At 36.9% G+C, this 17,032-nt stretch overlaps 1 protein-coding gene across 4 annotated transcripts; it reads right to left on the bottom strand.

Moving 5' to 3' along the window:
* Positions 1–764: 764 nt before the first annotated feature.
* LOC106077561 (4-aminobutyrate aminotransferase, mitochondrial-like) lies at positions 765–15,962 on the bottom strand. 4 transcript variants are annotated; one of them, XM_056021758.1, is made up of 14 exons: positions 15,720–15,962; positions 14,188–14,265; positions 12,486–12,631; positions 11,722–11,839; positions 10,379–10,428; positions 9,399–9,479; positions 8,377–8,469; positions 6,866–6,992; positions 5,845–5,993; positions 4,011–4,148; positions 3,236–3,403; positions 2,455–2,601; positions 1,843–1,954; positions 765–1,625 (listed from the first exon to the last, which is right to left on the bottom strand). In XM_056021758.1, exons 2-14 carry the CDS (start codon positions 14,243–14,245, stop codon positions 1,504–1,506), a joined length of 1,509 nt encoding a protein of 502 aa, XP_055877733.1. In that variant the 5' UTR covers positions 14,246–14,265; positions 15,720–15,962; the 3' UTR covers positions 765–1,503. The 4 variants fall into 4 exon arrangements, with proteins under 4 accessions (XP_055877733.1, XP_055877732.1, XP_055877731.1 ...); XM_056021757.1 differs by having other exon boundaries at positions 15,741–15,962; XM_056021756.1 differs by having other exon boundaries at positions 15,762–15,962.
* Between the last annotated feature and the right edge of the window lie 1,070 nt (positions 15,963–17,032).

The raw sequence follows: 17,032 nt of genomic DNA, 5'->3' as shown, positions 1-17,032 counted from the left end.
GTTTGTGTATAGATGAAGCATCGGTTAAAAAGTACATTAGATGTTTAGAATTCTATGCTTTGAGTAAGTTAATTTTAAATTATTTTTGTATTGCTATATTAAACTATATTAACCCATGGATATGCTTAGGATATAATCTTCTCTTTTGAATGTCTATAATTTATACGATAAGATAAATTTTGTGATGATTATGCATCACAATTTTTTCTGTTAAAGATGCATTGATAATGCACTGACCTGTTTTTTTTACTTTTAATACATTATGTTGTTAATCAAATATCTCTTTGTATTTCTGTGTATTCCTTATAAGTCTTCATGTTTTGTGTGTTGCTTTGGTCTAGTGCCATGTGTTCTCTGAGACCTTTGTTTTGATCCTCATAGCTTCTTTACAATTAAACCTTCTTACTAGTTTTTATTTCAAGCTTCCTGGTGAACAGGCCTGTAGAGTGACACCCCAACTGCCCTATAGATGAGGTTAATAGTGTTGACTTATCTTATAAAATACAGATGTTAAAATTAATTAATTAAAAATAAGAAGATAATTATGTCCTACACATCATGCATTGTAAATTCTGCCAAGTCACTGGTTTTCCAGGCTGGCTCAGGCAACCCATTCCATGCTCTAATAGCACTAGGGAAGAAGGAGTGTTTGTACAAATTTGTCCTAGCATATGGGACGAGGGATGTGCCTTTATCTTTGTGTCTCAGCTGTGTATGTGAACTCAGTCTGGCACTTGTTAAAACACAATTAGACTCATAAGAAATTAAAATCTGTTAATTTATTTCATCATGGAAGATGTGGTGTTTAGGGGAGGGCTGTAACACATTTCACAAAGCATTTTATCTGTTTGACTGAATTTGTAAATCATCAAATTTCATATATTATAATCAAGTTAGATAACTCTATAACATTTTACAGTTTATACAGAAACACAAATGTTCATTTTAACAGAGATGCACATTTAACAGACCTACAAATTTAACAAAACTGTTAACTTATTTTTTTTTTAAAGTTTCCCTTTCAGATCTTGTGATCCATAAGGCAGATGATGTTAAGATCATGTTTTTATGGCCAACGGTTAATGAGCATGCTGTCATGGGGCCAGTACATCGACCAACTGCCTTTACTTTCCCCAACTAAAGTCAGGTACCCATTACAGCTGGGTGGACTTGGGCACCCTAAAAATCATGAGATTCAAAATCCCAGTCTTCACTGAGATTCGAACCCAGGACCCCAGGTTCGGAAGCCAAGTGCTTAACCACTCAGCCACCGTTAACTTATTTGAAGACACAATAAAGGTCACATCAGCTGCACACAGTTTAGACAAGCTTTGAGCATGCTGGAAATTCCCATGACTTATAATAGAGTACAAAAAAAGTATCACAGAAATCATGACATAAAAAACCTGTTTTCAGCATATGATCTGATTACTTAGAGAAGCATACATGTACACATTTCTGTAACTACTTTAGCCTCTATAGAAATGTGACACAAATGCTGGATTATCTCACTTCAGCCAACACAGAGTCCAGTATATTCAGAAACATAGAAGCCTGGGAGGTGCTGATGGTCAGGCATGGGCGCAGCCGAAGAGTAGACAGACCACAACCTCCAATGTTGACCCCTAGTTGTAAATGAAAAAATCTTAATGAGAATATTTCTGCAATACACATTTGCTGTGACAAAAAAAAATATTTTTTTTTACATTATATTATGTTTACTTTTTTTTTTGTGTTTGTTAGACAAAATCTCAATATATGGGTAACTGATTAGATTGCAATTATAGATTTCAGTTCTTGTCAGATGATTGTGATCTTATTAGAATGTTCTGACGGGCTCACCTTTATTTCTTAGCCTGTGGATAATGTTGTCTCTTTTGGCAGGTGTGGAAATATCCACAGCACACAGCAAGCCTAAACCTCGAGCGTTATGTAACACACCTGGATAAAGACTCTAAAGGAAAGAGTTTTAGAGCATTGTTGATCAACATTACGTCCTAGTACACTGTAGATGTATAACATCCGCTCTTATCAACATAACGTCTTAGTACACTGTAGATGCATACCTTTCTCTCACATCAACATTTACGGCCATATATCTCAATACTTTAAAATTTATTTTCCTTTTCTATATCCAACAAAAATGATTAATTACCACTTATATATAACTGGTTAAGTTTTCGAGTGATTCATGATTTGTTAAAAAAAAAACGATGAATAAATGTGTAAACTTGATCCAAGAACGAAAAGTGAAAGAAATAACGTGAATAAAATGTAGCGCAGACAGACAGAGTGAGTTGATATAAGATTTGTACCAGACAGACAGAGCGAGTTGATATAAGATTTGTACCAGACAGACAGAGCGAGTTGATATAAGATTTGTATCAGACAGACAGAGTGAGTTGATATAAGATCTGTAAAAAATGTTGTGAAAATTTAAATTGAAATCTCTACCTGCAACTCTAACAAGCCATTGAGTAGCACCTGGCCAACCAGTGCAGCATTGTCCACTAATTTCTTCTGTTGAATTTCTTGTACTACGTGCTCCAAGAGAACCAGTTTGGACGGGTCACCAATCCACGTGTTATAAATTCTGTAAGCCTTGGGTTAAAAATAATTTTAGGCCTAAGAATTAAAAATTAAGCTAAATGCTATTACTATTTGTAATATCTAGAAAAGAGCTTCTCAAACTGGAGAGGTGCAAAACCATTGTTCGCCTGTGGTCGATATAGGTTTTCTCTTCGCTGTCTATGTCTGTCCTCGGCAGTGCATTCACTTTTGGTATCAAATGTGTCATAATTATAGGCATTAAAAGTTATTTTCTTTTTCATTGCATTTAAAAATCTCAGAACCTCTAGCAGGTTGGGATTGGGGGGGGGGGATGAGAGCGAAATTCTTTTCATTTAGGGGAGCATCACACCCAAAAGTTTGAGAACCACTGGTCTTGTGACAGCATGGACTTCTTGAGATTTGAGAGTTAGCCTATCATTCTCATGCCATGAGCCTAGATTCATTTTGTATAGTTCGAGTCACTAGAATTTCCCGACAACTATCACCAACGATAGGCCTACATTAATATTTTATTACATAGACTCCTATTTGCATATTACAATCACTTATTTGTTCGACTATTCATTACTCACAACTTAATTTTAAATCTCTCCTATAAAAGACGTTTTCTTTTTGTTTTATTCAAAGACAGATAACAAATGAATATTCACACTAAGCGAGTTACCTCTCTTGGCTTTAGCTCGTCTGTAAAATAAAATCCGCCCGTCAGCATCTTCTTTGAGAAAGTCACGGCGTCAGGAGGTTGCTGGAAGTTGAAGTGCTCGTGTGCCCAAAACTTTCCCGTGGCACCACAACCTGTCTGAACCTCGTCTATCATTAAGTACACCCCAGTCTGGAATCAAACAGCCATTGAAACAATGTCAACCTGGGATAAAATCATCTACACAGGCGTATGAAACTTCTATAATTTATTCCAGGCTTTAACACTGTGGTTCAGTAAAAAAAAAAAAAAAAAACACAAAGAGTAATTAATAATGCAGTAACTCTGCACCGGCGCTTATAAAACGCATCGTTTGGAACTGGGACGAAACTCAGTATTATTGTTATGGAGTGTTAGTATGTGTGTTTCCAAGGTAGTGTGTATTGTCTAAATTAGAACTTTACTGCCTTTAGTTTACTTTAACTATTTAATTTATAGGTCAATGACAATGTCTTCGAGTCCAAAGATTAAGGATCAGTGCAGTGTTTCACATGACTACAAAAACCCAGTTGCGACCTGCATATTTTTCCGCATCTCATGCAGACAAAGCCATTGTCCGCCGGCAGCCTATTCATGTTTTTTTTTTTTTTTTTTTTTACCGTCTTCAGCGTCTGTCTTCAATAAGGTTTTTGTTTTTAAAATTGGTCTCAAATGTGTTTACCGGGGCCTTTTTTTTGAGAGCCCTTCTAACCTTTTGGTAGTCAACATTAATTAAGAACACATGAAACAATTAGCTTACCTCTCTACAAATAGTTTGTAAGCCTTGAAAAAAAGCGGGACTTGCATGGTTATCCCCGCCTTCGGATTGGATCGGTTCAACACAGATTCCCGCCACCGGTTCTCCTCGTCTGCCATATTTCACAATCAAATCTCTGACCTAGTTCAACGGGAAATAATATAAAAATAAATGTGAAACTTTTTTTTTATGGATACATATTATCATGTTGTTTCATCTTGGTTAGATGTAGTTTATACACATTAAAGTCCCCAGTTCATTTCTTTACTGGGGATCTGGCATGTTATTCTCTATATTTTGATTTGTTAAAAATAAATATTCTCTGTTTTTCTTTCTCCACAAACATAGATATCGCGAGACAAAGGGACGGGGACACACACACACATACGCACACACACACACACGCACACACACACACACACACACACGCACACACACACACACACACACACACACAAAGAAAACATGCAATAAAATTTAAGTATAAACGGAATGAAATAATCCCTTTTCTGAAAGTTCACGGAATTAAAATTCGTACAAGGGCTCTTTCTTCCCTAGTGCCATTAGAAAACGGTTTGGTTTGGTTTGGTTTTGGTTTTAGGCACATCGGCACAATTTTAGGCCATGTCGTGCCTGCATTCCCTTTAAGGACTTCTCTCTCTCTCTCTCTACATAACAAGGGCTAAATTCTATACAGTTAAATCATTAAAATCAAGGTCTATTCACAGTTAAAATAGTAAAGGTAGTAAAAATTTAATAATTTGGTAAAAATCTAATATAAATAGTACATGAGTTGCCTGAATCAGAAGAGTTTAAGTCATTGATTAACATGCATGACTAGATGAGTAGGCCTACATGAAATGCTTAGGACGTAGTTATATTCTATTTTGAACTAACGTCTATAATTTATAAGATACGAAGATAAATTGTTGTTTTTTTTTTGTTTTTTTTTTTACTATTTCTCCAATTAGTATTTGTTTTTCTTCATAGGTTCAAAAATTTAAAACAAAAAAATAGGAAATGGGTCACACGGGTATTCAGAAAACAGCGCTAACAATTTTTCTAAAAATATGACAAGTTAATATATATCGTTGAGGAAAAATGACTAACTTATTGGACACACGGTGAAAATTTTAGTTTGACCGTTATAAGTTTTCAAAATATAATCAAAATTTCAAAATATAATTTAAATTTATATATGGCCTGTTTTTGTTTATATACTGCTTCAGCGGAAATCACCGCAGTCCGTTCAAATATTTCTTTGTATTCAATAAGGACTTGGGGAAATAAAATAGGCGAAAATGAACATTTTGCGCTCCATCTGACGTAGACATCATTAGCTGGACCATGGCTGGACCACGGCTGGACAGTTAACAGAAGAGCTCGATTGTGCAAACTGGAAAGTTCACCATGGTTCACCAGAATGGCCCCTTGCAATAATGAAGCATAACAAGAAATAAGAAGGCTCGGCATTATAGACCATTATCAACTTTATTAAAGGAGGGATAGATTTAAAAAAAAAAACTGTTTTATAATAGGGAAGCGTGGTAGAAAGGCTAAGTACGATTGAACTTGGCTTGCCTATGAAGGGGGCTCGAGGTTCGACACCGGACTCGAGCAGAGTTGTGTTTACTGAGTGCCTAAAGGCAGCACGGAAAACCTACTCCCAGATACCACCTCTCCCCAAAGCGCTCTGAGCATGCCATAAGCATCAAAAGTAGCACAATATAAAAGCCATAATTTAATTTTTATTAGTTCTAAGCCTACTTGTTTAACAACAAAGGGTTATAATTGACAAAGTAATAGTTGCTTTTTTTTTTTTTTTTTTTTGACAAACCTCAGCCAGACAGCGGTTCTCTTCTCGCTTATTCTCTCCCTTGAATTCATTCAGTGGATACTTGAGTCTCGGGAATGTGGCTATTGGCCAGTCGGGCACTGGGAAGTCTAGTTTGTGAAACCATTTAGCATGACTCATGGCCAGGGCCCCTACAACAGAAGATAAGTATGTAGCTCCATATCATTCTCACAACAAATGTTTAAATAGCCAAAATTGAGAAAGTAACTTAATCGTTTCTTGCTCCATGGAAATTAGATTAACTCTTTCTCTCCTGACCGACGATACAAACGTTGATTCCATCAGAATGTGGTAAATAATTACGGAGAGAAAGAGTTAATGTATTCTAAGCGTGCAACTTTTCAGAACGTGACTTTAAGCTTAGATTTAAACTATACATATAGGGTCTACAGCTACACATGAAATATAGCCTAACGACAGACATTTCATAAAGCAGCTACATTTTACGACTAGAACGACATCAATTCTTCAGTTCATTTTGTTAATCAACCATTACTACTAGCTAAGTAGACTTGCCCAATGTTTGAAGTTGCGACACCACTTAGTATGAAGTAATACCACAACTATAAGATACAATAACAAGGCGTAACATTTCGTATCCATAAGCTAGGACAAATTCGTACGCACAACATAGGTCTCTTTGAGTAGTTTAAAAGGCCCACATTGTTTTCTGCACTTTCTATGTCATAGGCTTTCAAAAACGGATCTTTCTATCTTCTTCTAATATATATAATTGAATGTAAGATGTATGTATGTCTGTCAATGTATGTATGTCCTGCATAGAAATCAAAACCGTTTGACCAATGTTGATAAAGTTGGCATATATGTTCCTTAGATAACGGCGGTGACCGTAATGTTTCTTTCAAAACCGGAGAGCCGTGAAAAAAAATATTTCCCAATTGTATATCTATATTTACACTGACCGATGCATTTATTTACACTGACCCATACAAGTATTTACATGCATCTATTTACACTGATCCATGCAAGTATTTACACTGACCCATGCAGCGTCCATGAAATGCGTTTGTGAAGGAAAGGAAAGAGAGCTTAGGACTTCCAGGTGGTCGATTCATAACACTGGTCATCTTTTCTTCTTCACTAGGCTGTCCGCCCCCTCTTAGGCGTCTCTTGAGATGGGAACAGATAATTCAAATCACTGAGTTGGTCATTGGTAAATTATAAATAGCTCAAATAAGAACAAGGGAGGATAATTTGAACAAGTGGGGATAATTTGAAGAGCCGCATTAAGTGTACTATTACTAATGGGATTTAAAAGGCATGTTATTCAAACTTTCGTAACCACTTCTGTGTATCATGCACGTTCCATTGTCGTTCTTCATTAAAAGGGAAACAATTACCACAAGCACATATACATGTTGTCGTCTGATATCATCATCATCAAACTCCATTTGAGTGAGGGCTTGAGAGGCTTAAATCCTCTCTTGCAAAAGCCCTGGACAGAAACCCTGCTGTCTTGCATAGTGCGTACACGTCACCATATAGGCCGAGAATTTTTGGTTTCCCAGACCTGTCGAGGCGGAGATCAGCAAGTCTGGGGAAGTCATGCAGAATATGGGCACGGTTTCCTCTTCTTCTCCGCGGCGGGGGCACCGTGAATCGAAATTTTGGCCATAGCCGTGAGAAATATGAGCCAACAGGACAGTGGCCTGTCCTGCACTGTGCTATAATAGCTTGCTCAGGCCTGGACAGCCTCCACCACGGAGAAGTGCGGTCAGGGCGCCTCGTGCGCTCCCAGATTCCACGGGCTTATTGGGACTTGTCCCAGCACTCAAACCATTTTTCCATTTGTTTTTTTTTTTAATTATAGCCAGAGCATGATGAAAACTTAGAGCCTGTTCAGTGGATGTAATTTGTCCTCCCTGGTGGGCCAAGGAGACTGCGATAGTGTTGACAGTCTGATATCTATGGCCTCCTTTATTCGTGAAGCGATTATGAATGATCTCATACAATAAAATGAATGCCTGGGCATTTGCTATGGCCGGAACGACGTCGCCCGCAGAGCAGTTCCCCCCTCTCCACGCAGCTGATGTGTCCATAGGAATGTCAGGGGCCAAAATTTTATATGATCAGCGGGCTCGCAGATTCTGATTTGCTGATATTGCTGCAAGCTGGGTATAGCCACAAGGCAGCAGAGGTTTGAATTTATCAGTATCATTAAATTTCTTGTTTTAGTACTGGCAGCTCGTGCTTGATGCCAGTTGATGCTATCCAATGACCAGTGTACTGCTGACCAATATATATCACCATCAGTAATTTAATCCTCACCTGATGCCGCAACATATCATGACTTTGATTTATCTTAAAAATTACAGAAATTCATTTAATAAAACGGATTTCTAGTTTGTATTATTATAAATGTGTACATCTAGTCGTTCGTTGTTAATTAATCATGCTACAAGATCGTTAGTTTTCCTGGCTGATTCAGGCAATATCTTTTGGTTTATATTTAGATCTAATTATGAATCATTTAATTTCATGTGACTAACACACCTGGTAGGCCATGTAGATTGCCTTTTGGCCATTTTCATTAGCACAAGTCCCACAGCCTGCTGTCTGTGCGTGCTTCAAGCCTGGTGGTGCCACCTATGAATACAGAAATGATAATGGCAATCTATTCGAATCTGAAGGTAAAGAATAACAGAGAAATAAGTTTAAAATAGACTCTGATCCTGTTGTTGTTTTTTACCTCAGTCTAAATAATGATATTTAATGTATACATGTGTATCTGTGTGTATGTGTGTATATGTGTGTGTATATGTGTGTATACGTGTGTATATGTGTAATTCAACTTTCTGACTCTCTATTTCACTTATCCTCACCCTTACAGTGACTGCTTCATCTTACAGAATCCCCCCTCCCCCACACTTTTTATTTTCAACCTGCTTTCAATTGTTCTTCCATCGCCACCTATTTTTTTTCCTTACGAATATCTTTTCTCTCTCTCCCTCTCTTTCTGTCTCACTCCTTCTCTCTCTCTCTCTTTCTATCTCACTCCTTTTCTCTCTCTCTTTCTGTCTCACTCCTTCTCTCTCTTTCTCTCTCTCTCTTTCTGTCTCACTCCTTCGCTCTCCCTCTCTTTCTGTCTCACTCCTTTCCCTCTCTCTCTTTCTGTCTCACTGCTCTCTCCCTCTCTTTCTGTCTCACTGCTCTCTCCCTCTCTTTCTGTCTCACTGCTCTCTCCCTCTCTTTCTGTCTCACTGCTCTCTCCCTCTCTTTCTGTCTCACTCCTTCTCTCTCCCTCTCTTTCTGTCTCACTCCTTCTCTCTCTCTCTTTCTGTCTCACTCCTTCTCTCTCTCTCTCTCTTTCTGTCTCACTCCTTCTCTCTCTCTCTCTCTTTCTGTCTCACTCCTTCGCTCTCTCTCTCATTCTGTCTCACTCCTTATCTCTCTTTCTGTCTCACTGCTCTCTCCCTCTCTTTCTCTCTCCTTCTCTCTCTCTCTTTTTTCTCCCTCTCTCTCTCTTTCTCTCTTTTTTCTCCCTCTCTTTCTCTCTCTCTCTCTTATCGACTTACCGCCAACAAAGATCTCTCCAGGCGTTCAACAAAGTCTTCAGCTGGGTAGCTCCCTAAAGCCGGACGGTTGATGAAACTAGTCTGGTCAAAAACATACGAGAGAGAGAGAGAACTCGTTTTTCAACTTCAATATTTTCTGTCATAACATTCTTTAATTATGCATTATGCAATGAACTCAATTACTTACTAGGCTAATTGATTTTTTATTGTTGCACCTACACAATATAATCATTCGCAAATTAGAACATAAGGAAAATAGTAAAATAGTGGCTGCAGCAGAACTCTGACCAAACGCTAGTTTTATGGAAATGCTCAAATCTATTTTCATATCCAGCAAGTCTTTCCTCGCAGGGAAAAGGTTTCTCATTGTAGGCTCCACCTTGCAATAAGATGAACATTCCTCTGGCCTTTTATGTTGGCAAGTTTGTAAATTAACATTTCAATTTGGCTTTTAAGATTACATAGATCTATCAAGCCGCAATGCTCCTTTATAAATAGCAAGTGGTAAAAATAAAAGACATTAAATGTAATTTATGACTTGGCGTAGATCGCCAGATTAAGCATTGGCCTACACATCAAATCAGTAATTTCAGTTTGTTAACCAAAAGTTTGATATAAACTATATTTATAACTAGCTTTAACCTATATTTTCATTCATTTTTTTAAAGCTGAGAAATGTAGCAACAATAATAATGACTTGGGGCCTTCTAATAAATTAAAATAAATGATCGCTTTTATATAGCGCTATTCATGCTTATAGCATGCTCAGAGCGCTTTGGTCTAATCTCAGTTGAGGAACAGTTTGGGAGGGGGGGGGATCTAGGAGTAGGTTTTCCGTGCTGCCCTTAGGCGCTCAGTAAACACAACTCTGCCCGAGTCGATTGTCGAACCTCGAGCCCCCTTCATAGATAGCCAAGACAAGCCAAGTTAAATTAATTAATCACTAATTACGCCAATCTTATCAAAGCAACTATAATTACCAGATTTTTTCTATCTTTCAAGGCGTCAATTAGTGCTGGAGGATTGTATCCTGTAATGAGGGAACAGAATTACGAAATTTACAATGTGGTGTCTTTGTTGACATTAAATCTATTATGATATTACAGTATTTTAATTTAGGCTACTACTTATAGTGTTCATATGGGAATTTCGAAAACTATTGTCAGAATTTTTTTTTATTTCAACATATTGTTTGAAGTATTTTGTTTTAATATAATATGGTAATAAACCTGGTGGTGGCACAGATGGGGGTAGTGGTGTGTTAGTAGTCAGCCGACGCAAATCGCCCCAGGCCAGCGCTAGACAAGCGGTCAACCATGACGAGCTACAACGAGTGTCAACATGACGGTTCGGGAAGGATCGGCGTCGTGAGTAGATCTCAAGAGCGTCATGAGGGATGTAGTCATGTGACCACCCAGAATGGTCGAGCGACGTTCTGTCCGGTTCTAGAAGGCCATTAGAGACCCTATATAAAGAGCGGAGGTGTCGCAGTCAACATTATTAACCGGTTGAACACAGTCCGGTCGACTACAGCATAGTTCAGTGTGGTTCAGCGTCGTGGTTCTGTACGGAGCATTACGACGGTTCAGTGCGGAGTACTGTCAAGTACAGTCAAAACGGCTGGCGTCTTGATCTTGGTCTGTGATCGAGTCCGACACAACGAGCCTAGTGTGTGAAGTCAGTCCTGAACTGTTGAACCCAGTGCAAGCCCGGAACGAGACGGAGAGGCCAGTGCAAGAGTTGATGCGTCGGTACGGTGTTGGAGGAATAAGTGTACAGCCAGTGTTACGTGTTGCCAATTGTTCATTATTGGCTGTAATTTATTGGACATTAAACTGTTACGTTACTTTGGAGCCCCGAGTTGTCAAGTTCTTTAAGTTGGTGTCGTGTGGTGTGCAGTTTGCAGAGAGCCTGGATAGTGAGATTCGTAACAATATTTTTAATTTTAAACCTTATTCGTTTAATCATTGTACTCATTAACCATTGTATTGCTTGCAGTTGTAATAATATTTTTTTTTGAAGTAACGTCTGTAATTTATAAGAGTAAAGCACTTTCAAACATGGCATGACTTTTGTCTAAGCAACCGATCAATGTTATTTACGTTAGCAGCGGTTCTCAACCTTTTATGCTCGGCGACCCCTTTTTACAATCCCCCACTCTGCCGCGACCCCCCCCCCACTCACACACAGCAATAGAAGAGTAGACAATATGCAATCCATATTTTTGAAGGTCTTAGGCGACCCCTGGCAAATCGTCAATCTTCGCGACCCACAGGTTGAGAACCCCTGCGTCAGAGGGTCCTACATCTGTTGGAAGTCTCACCTAGCGGCAGTGAAGCTATCTGCATAAACATATCCAACAACACATTGCCATCTACGTCTACAACGAAGTTTCCTTCAGACTTCTCATAGTCCACAAAAAAGTGAACAGCATCAACATTCTGAGAGACAACAGCAAAAAAAAAAAAATCTAATCTCAGAATGTGTTTACTTGAGGGGGAAAAAAGATATAGTATAAAGTTAATCAGAGTTATCTGCTCTTTGTTTACACTGTCTTTTTTGTTTAAAGAGAAAGCAATACGAAGAAATGTGGAGGTGATATAATGGAGCCTAAATAATCAAGCAAAACATTAGGGTTTATTAAAAGAAATTTTTACAAATCAAACAAGAACATAAAACTATAATGCTATTTAACCAATATTAGAATATGCATCCTCTGTTTGGGACCCTCAACTTGAGAAAACATAAAGAAACTAAACAAATACAAAATAGAGCAGTGAGATTTATAACAAACGAACATTCCAATTTGATTAATGGTTACACCTTTAATAAAATCATTTAACTCAGAGACACTTCACAACACGCTAGAACAAACTCGTACAAGTGATCATCCCTACTGTCATTAGAGAATGGAATGGGTTGCCCAGAATACCAAGGACTGAGCAGAGTTTAAGTCATTGATTAACACGCATGACTGGATTGACACATGAAATACGTAGGGCGTAATTATCTTCTCTTTTAAAGTAACGTCTGTAATGTATAAGATAAGAAGTAGCTGTGACGGATCTAATAATGTTTGTACCTCACCTGATACTGTCCGAGTCTTTCAGCTAGTGCTCTAGATTTCGGTCCAGGCACATGTGTCACTACTCTTGGTGTTTCGTATTGATTTGAAGTGATGGTCTGCGCTTGTCTTTGAGCTCCAGACAGGACAGTGGTCAGTTTGACCAATACTGAAAGGCAAATAAGAGATCAAAGTAATTCAATATAACCCATTCGGAAAGAACGATGCAGGGCCGGCCTTACGCCACTGCAACCTTTGCATCCGCAATAGGCCCCGCAATTTCGTAGGCCCCGCGCTATTTCTAGGAGTAAATGATTAAATTAAACCATTATAACTTATATATAATAGCAGGCTTTCTGATTTTCCAGGGCCTCCTAAAAATCTCCTGAAAGTATTGAAATCTCATGAAATTATTGAAATCTCATGAAATTATTGAAATCTCATGAAAATCATCTGTAAAATAGACAAAATTGTCATTTAGGGATGTCAATCGTACGCGCGATAAAAAAAAAAAACATTTTCAGCTTTTATTTCATAAAAATGTAAGACGAATGTATTTTCTAATACAAAAACTTAATGTTGACATTACGCTTATCCGGACTAGGCTCCGCGCATTGGGGTTCGCAATTGTTAGGACCGGCCCTGGGACGATGAAACTACACAGAAGTCATCTGTAGCTAATGCTGCAGCCAGAATCTGCAAACTGATATGCTTATAAATAATAACAATCTTGTTCAGACAATGCGTTGACACAAGTCAGAATTATTGACTATTATTATTGCAGCGTTGACAAAAAAATAAATAAAACAGTGGGATTAAAAAATAGACATGGAAAAAATTCAAATTAGCCTGTCTCGACAATGATTTAAGAAGTTACATACAAAATACATTAAACAATAACTTGTAAAGTGAGAGTGAGAAAATGAAAAACATGAACTAATGAATAATAATAAGAAGAAAGAAATGAAACAAATTCATATTAAAAATTTTGAACCGAGATTTAAGCAAGAAACGGTCTTCTGAATTATTTTTGGAAACCAGTGACCTGGACGCCAGAGCGAGTTGAATCTTCCCATAACATAATCTACTCATTGCTGGTATTTTAAATGTTGTTCGAAGGAACAGTAGTTATTGACCAAACTAAATACAAAAACAAAATTTAATAAAATACTCAGAAAGACACACAGAGAAAGGCACATTTCTCGTTCCATATGCTAGGACAAATTTGTACAAGTGCTCTTTCTTCCCTAGTGCTATCTGTGTGCAGAGTGGGTTGCCTGAGCTGGCCAGGAAAACCAGTGATTTGGCAGAATTTAAGTCATTGGTTAACCTGCATGACGCGTAGGACGTAATCATCTTCTTCTTTGAACCAACACTGTATTATATAAGATAAGATAAATAAGTCTCCAAGACACTAATCTGGGTAAAAGTGTACGTAATATCCCTTCAAACAAAGTTGAAGGTTAGTTTCAAACTGTTAGAGAACAATCATTACTTATCTCCCCTTAACAAAATACATTTTATATATAGAACAAAAGTAAAGTAATTACAACTAATAGATTAACTAATAAGTTCATTTTTTAAAATTGATTCTTATTTTTTTAGGGACAATTAATAACTGTGCAAGGTTTCTAATTAGTCCGAGAATGGGAAGTGGTGGAAATAATTTGTACATGATTTGTACCAAACAGACGGGAGTGACTTTGTATAAACATTGTAACTTACATAATTCCGACTTTTTGACATATATTGACCTTCCTACGCAGACGATCAATGCCATCATCAACTTCCGCTATAAGTTTTCTGTCAATAAACATAGATTTATATTAATGTTATTTCTTTAAAAGTGTTATATTTCAAAACAAAATAATTTATTAAAATGTAAAAAAAAATGTCAGGGATGGATCCAAAAGTGACGAGATTGTTTTGTATTCAATTTATATCTGGGAATTAAAGACTGTAAAGCATTAACCGCTTGGCTACCTATCTATTGAGCTCGAAACACGAGTGACTAAAGGCAGCACGGAAGCCTTCTCCCAAATAAATAACCCCCCCGCTACACTGGTCCATAACATGAGATTGGACCATAACACAATAAGCTTGCTATAACATAAAAATGCGTTATAAAAAAAAAACGATTAGGAAAAAAAACACTAAATTAATAATACATATATTAGAAAAAGAAATGAAGTTGTTAAACAAGGTAGACAATTAGATGTTTGGCAAAGGAATTCGGTAGGGGAGGTCATCTTCCGGTAGTTTTTTTTTTTTTTTTAGTATTACTAAATATGACACTTAAATACATTAATGCTCACATCGAGATGGTGTTTGTTTGAACAAGTGTTTTGAGCTGGTTGTACCACAAACCTGACGAGATTCAAAGGCCCGAAAACAAGCCATAAAGAGAAAATGCAACATTAGTCTCCCTTCTCCAGGTCCTTTATTATTATAAACTTACGCAGGGGGGGGGGGGGGAGAGCTCAAGAGGGGGAATACTTGGATCCTCCAATGAAGATTTTAGGTTTTACAAATGCAATTATTTTATTAAATGGAGAGATTAATTAATAAGGAAATGTAAAATTTAAACGAATGACCTAAATAAATATTTATTGTTTCGATGTTCCCGGGTTCATACCTGCCCGCTGAATCCCCTATCGTCCTGTGGGAGGTTTGGACTAGAATGAAACTTATCTTCAGCTCTGAAGGAACAGCCGAAACATTATGCAAACAATAATGTAAATAAACAATGCAACGGAAGTTTTGTGTTATATTTTTGGCGGCCTCTGCGGCCTAGTCGCCCTTACACATGAGGCCAAAAACAACTTTCGAATAATAACTTTCTATATACATTTTGTTTTAAAGATGGCGCTTAGCTTAGAACTGCCGCAGAGATGCAAGGATTGGTGGCGAGAACAGCTTGAACTCGGGCCCATCACGACAACAGCCCAAAGCTCTAACTGCACGACCAAACAGCCAAACCAATCATGTCAATGTATTTAGATACTATTAGTTAGATGTGTAATTCGGTTCGCTACCCTTGTAATTGGGTTAACCTGCAGAGCTACAAGTCAGGATAAATAGGTTAATAATGAAGACAGATATAATGAATACAAATCTAGTGTTCATTAATGAAAACATTCGCAGTGTTCGGTTTTTACATTAATAATAAAACTAAAAGCAACCATAAGTAGTATGTAGCTTGGAATCTACGAGTGTAGCAACAATTTAACAAAAAAAAACAAAAAAAAAACTCGTACAATCAATTTAAATTATCATACTCAATGATAAATCAAACACACTATTGGATGTGTAGTTAAAGGATCAGTTCTCACGAATTGCAAATATCCGTCAAAAAGAAAGTAAATTTTTTTTCACTCTTAGATGAACACTTATCAGCCGGCACTTTTCTCCATTCCCGGTGTAATACTGTCAATATTTGAAAAACACTTATAGGCCTATAAGCAACAGCACAATTAAAAGTCAGTGCCTACTACTCTCCCTTTTTCTTTTCACTTCGTGATATGACCGACATTGCGTCACGCATCTCTAAGAAACATAATTTAAAAACGTGACTGTGTATGAATTTATAGTTTTAAAAAAAACGAAACATTAGAATTCAAGATTAAGTTATGAAATGGAAATGTACTATAGAATTAAGTATCTAACGACAAATAAGATTAAGAGAAAACTTGGTTGATCTTGTCTCTTCGTGCTTACAATAACAATCGTAACGTTAAACTGAATGTTAAACCACAAAAAAAAAAATTATTGACATCCAAATAGAACTCACAAAAAGACGTCTATTAGCTTACAACAAACAAACTTTATACTTCAAATCTAGTTCTGGAAATGTTAGAAATTAAATGTGCATGAATCAATGTGTATCTATACAGTTTATCCTTTATCTTATAATCCTAGCATAAAAAAAAAGAAAATTATAGAAGTTATTAGAATGTAAGAATGACTTCAAACCAGTTGAAGTCTACAAAGAGAATTAGATGAATTACAGAAATGGGAATCAAATTGGAGCATGTCTTTCCACCCAGAAAAATGTCAGTTGTTAAGAGTAACAAAAAAACTAAAAAAAATTAATTCCACTTATCTTATTCATGGCAAACCAGTAACACAGACTAAAAACGCAAAATACCTAGGTGTTATAATAAATGAAAAACTGTCATGGAATCCACATATTGATGAAACTACAAAAAAATCAAACAAAGCATTAGGATTTATTAAAAGAAATTTCTATAAATCAAATAAGAACATAAAACTAAAATGTTATTTAACCTTGGTTAGGCCAATAATAGAATATGCATCCTCTGTTTGGGACCCCTCAACTCAAGAAAACATTAAGAAACTAGAACAGACACAAAATAGAGCAGTGCGATTCATAACAAACGAATATTCACATTTGACTAGAGTAACACCTTTAGTAAAATCACTAAATTTAGAAAGCCTTCAGGACAGAAGGCTCAAAAGTAAAGTAGCAATAATACATAAAACACTGAACCATAATCTTCAAATACAAAAACAAAATTTAATAAAATACTCTGAAAGACACAAAGATAAA

This window comes from Biomphalaria glabrata, chromosome 2 (assembly GCF_947242115.1).
Source record: "Biomphalaria glabrata chromosome 2, xgBioGlab47.1, whole genome shotgun sequence".
NCBI lineage: Eukaryota > Metazoa > Mollusca > Gastropoda > Planorbidae > Biomphalaria > Biomphalaria glabrata.
Note: the sequence above shows the minus strand (reverse complement) of the source record. Positions and strands in the feature narration are given on the sequence as shown.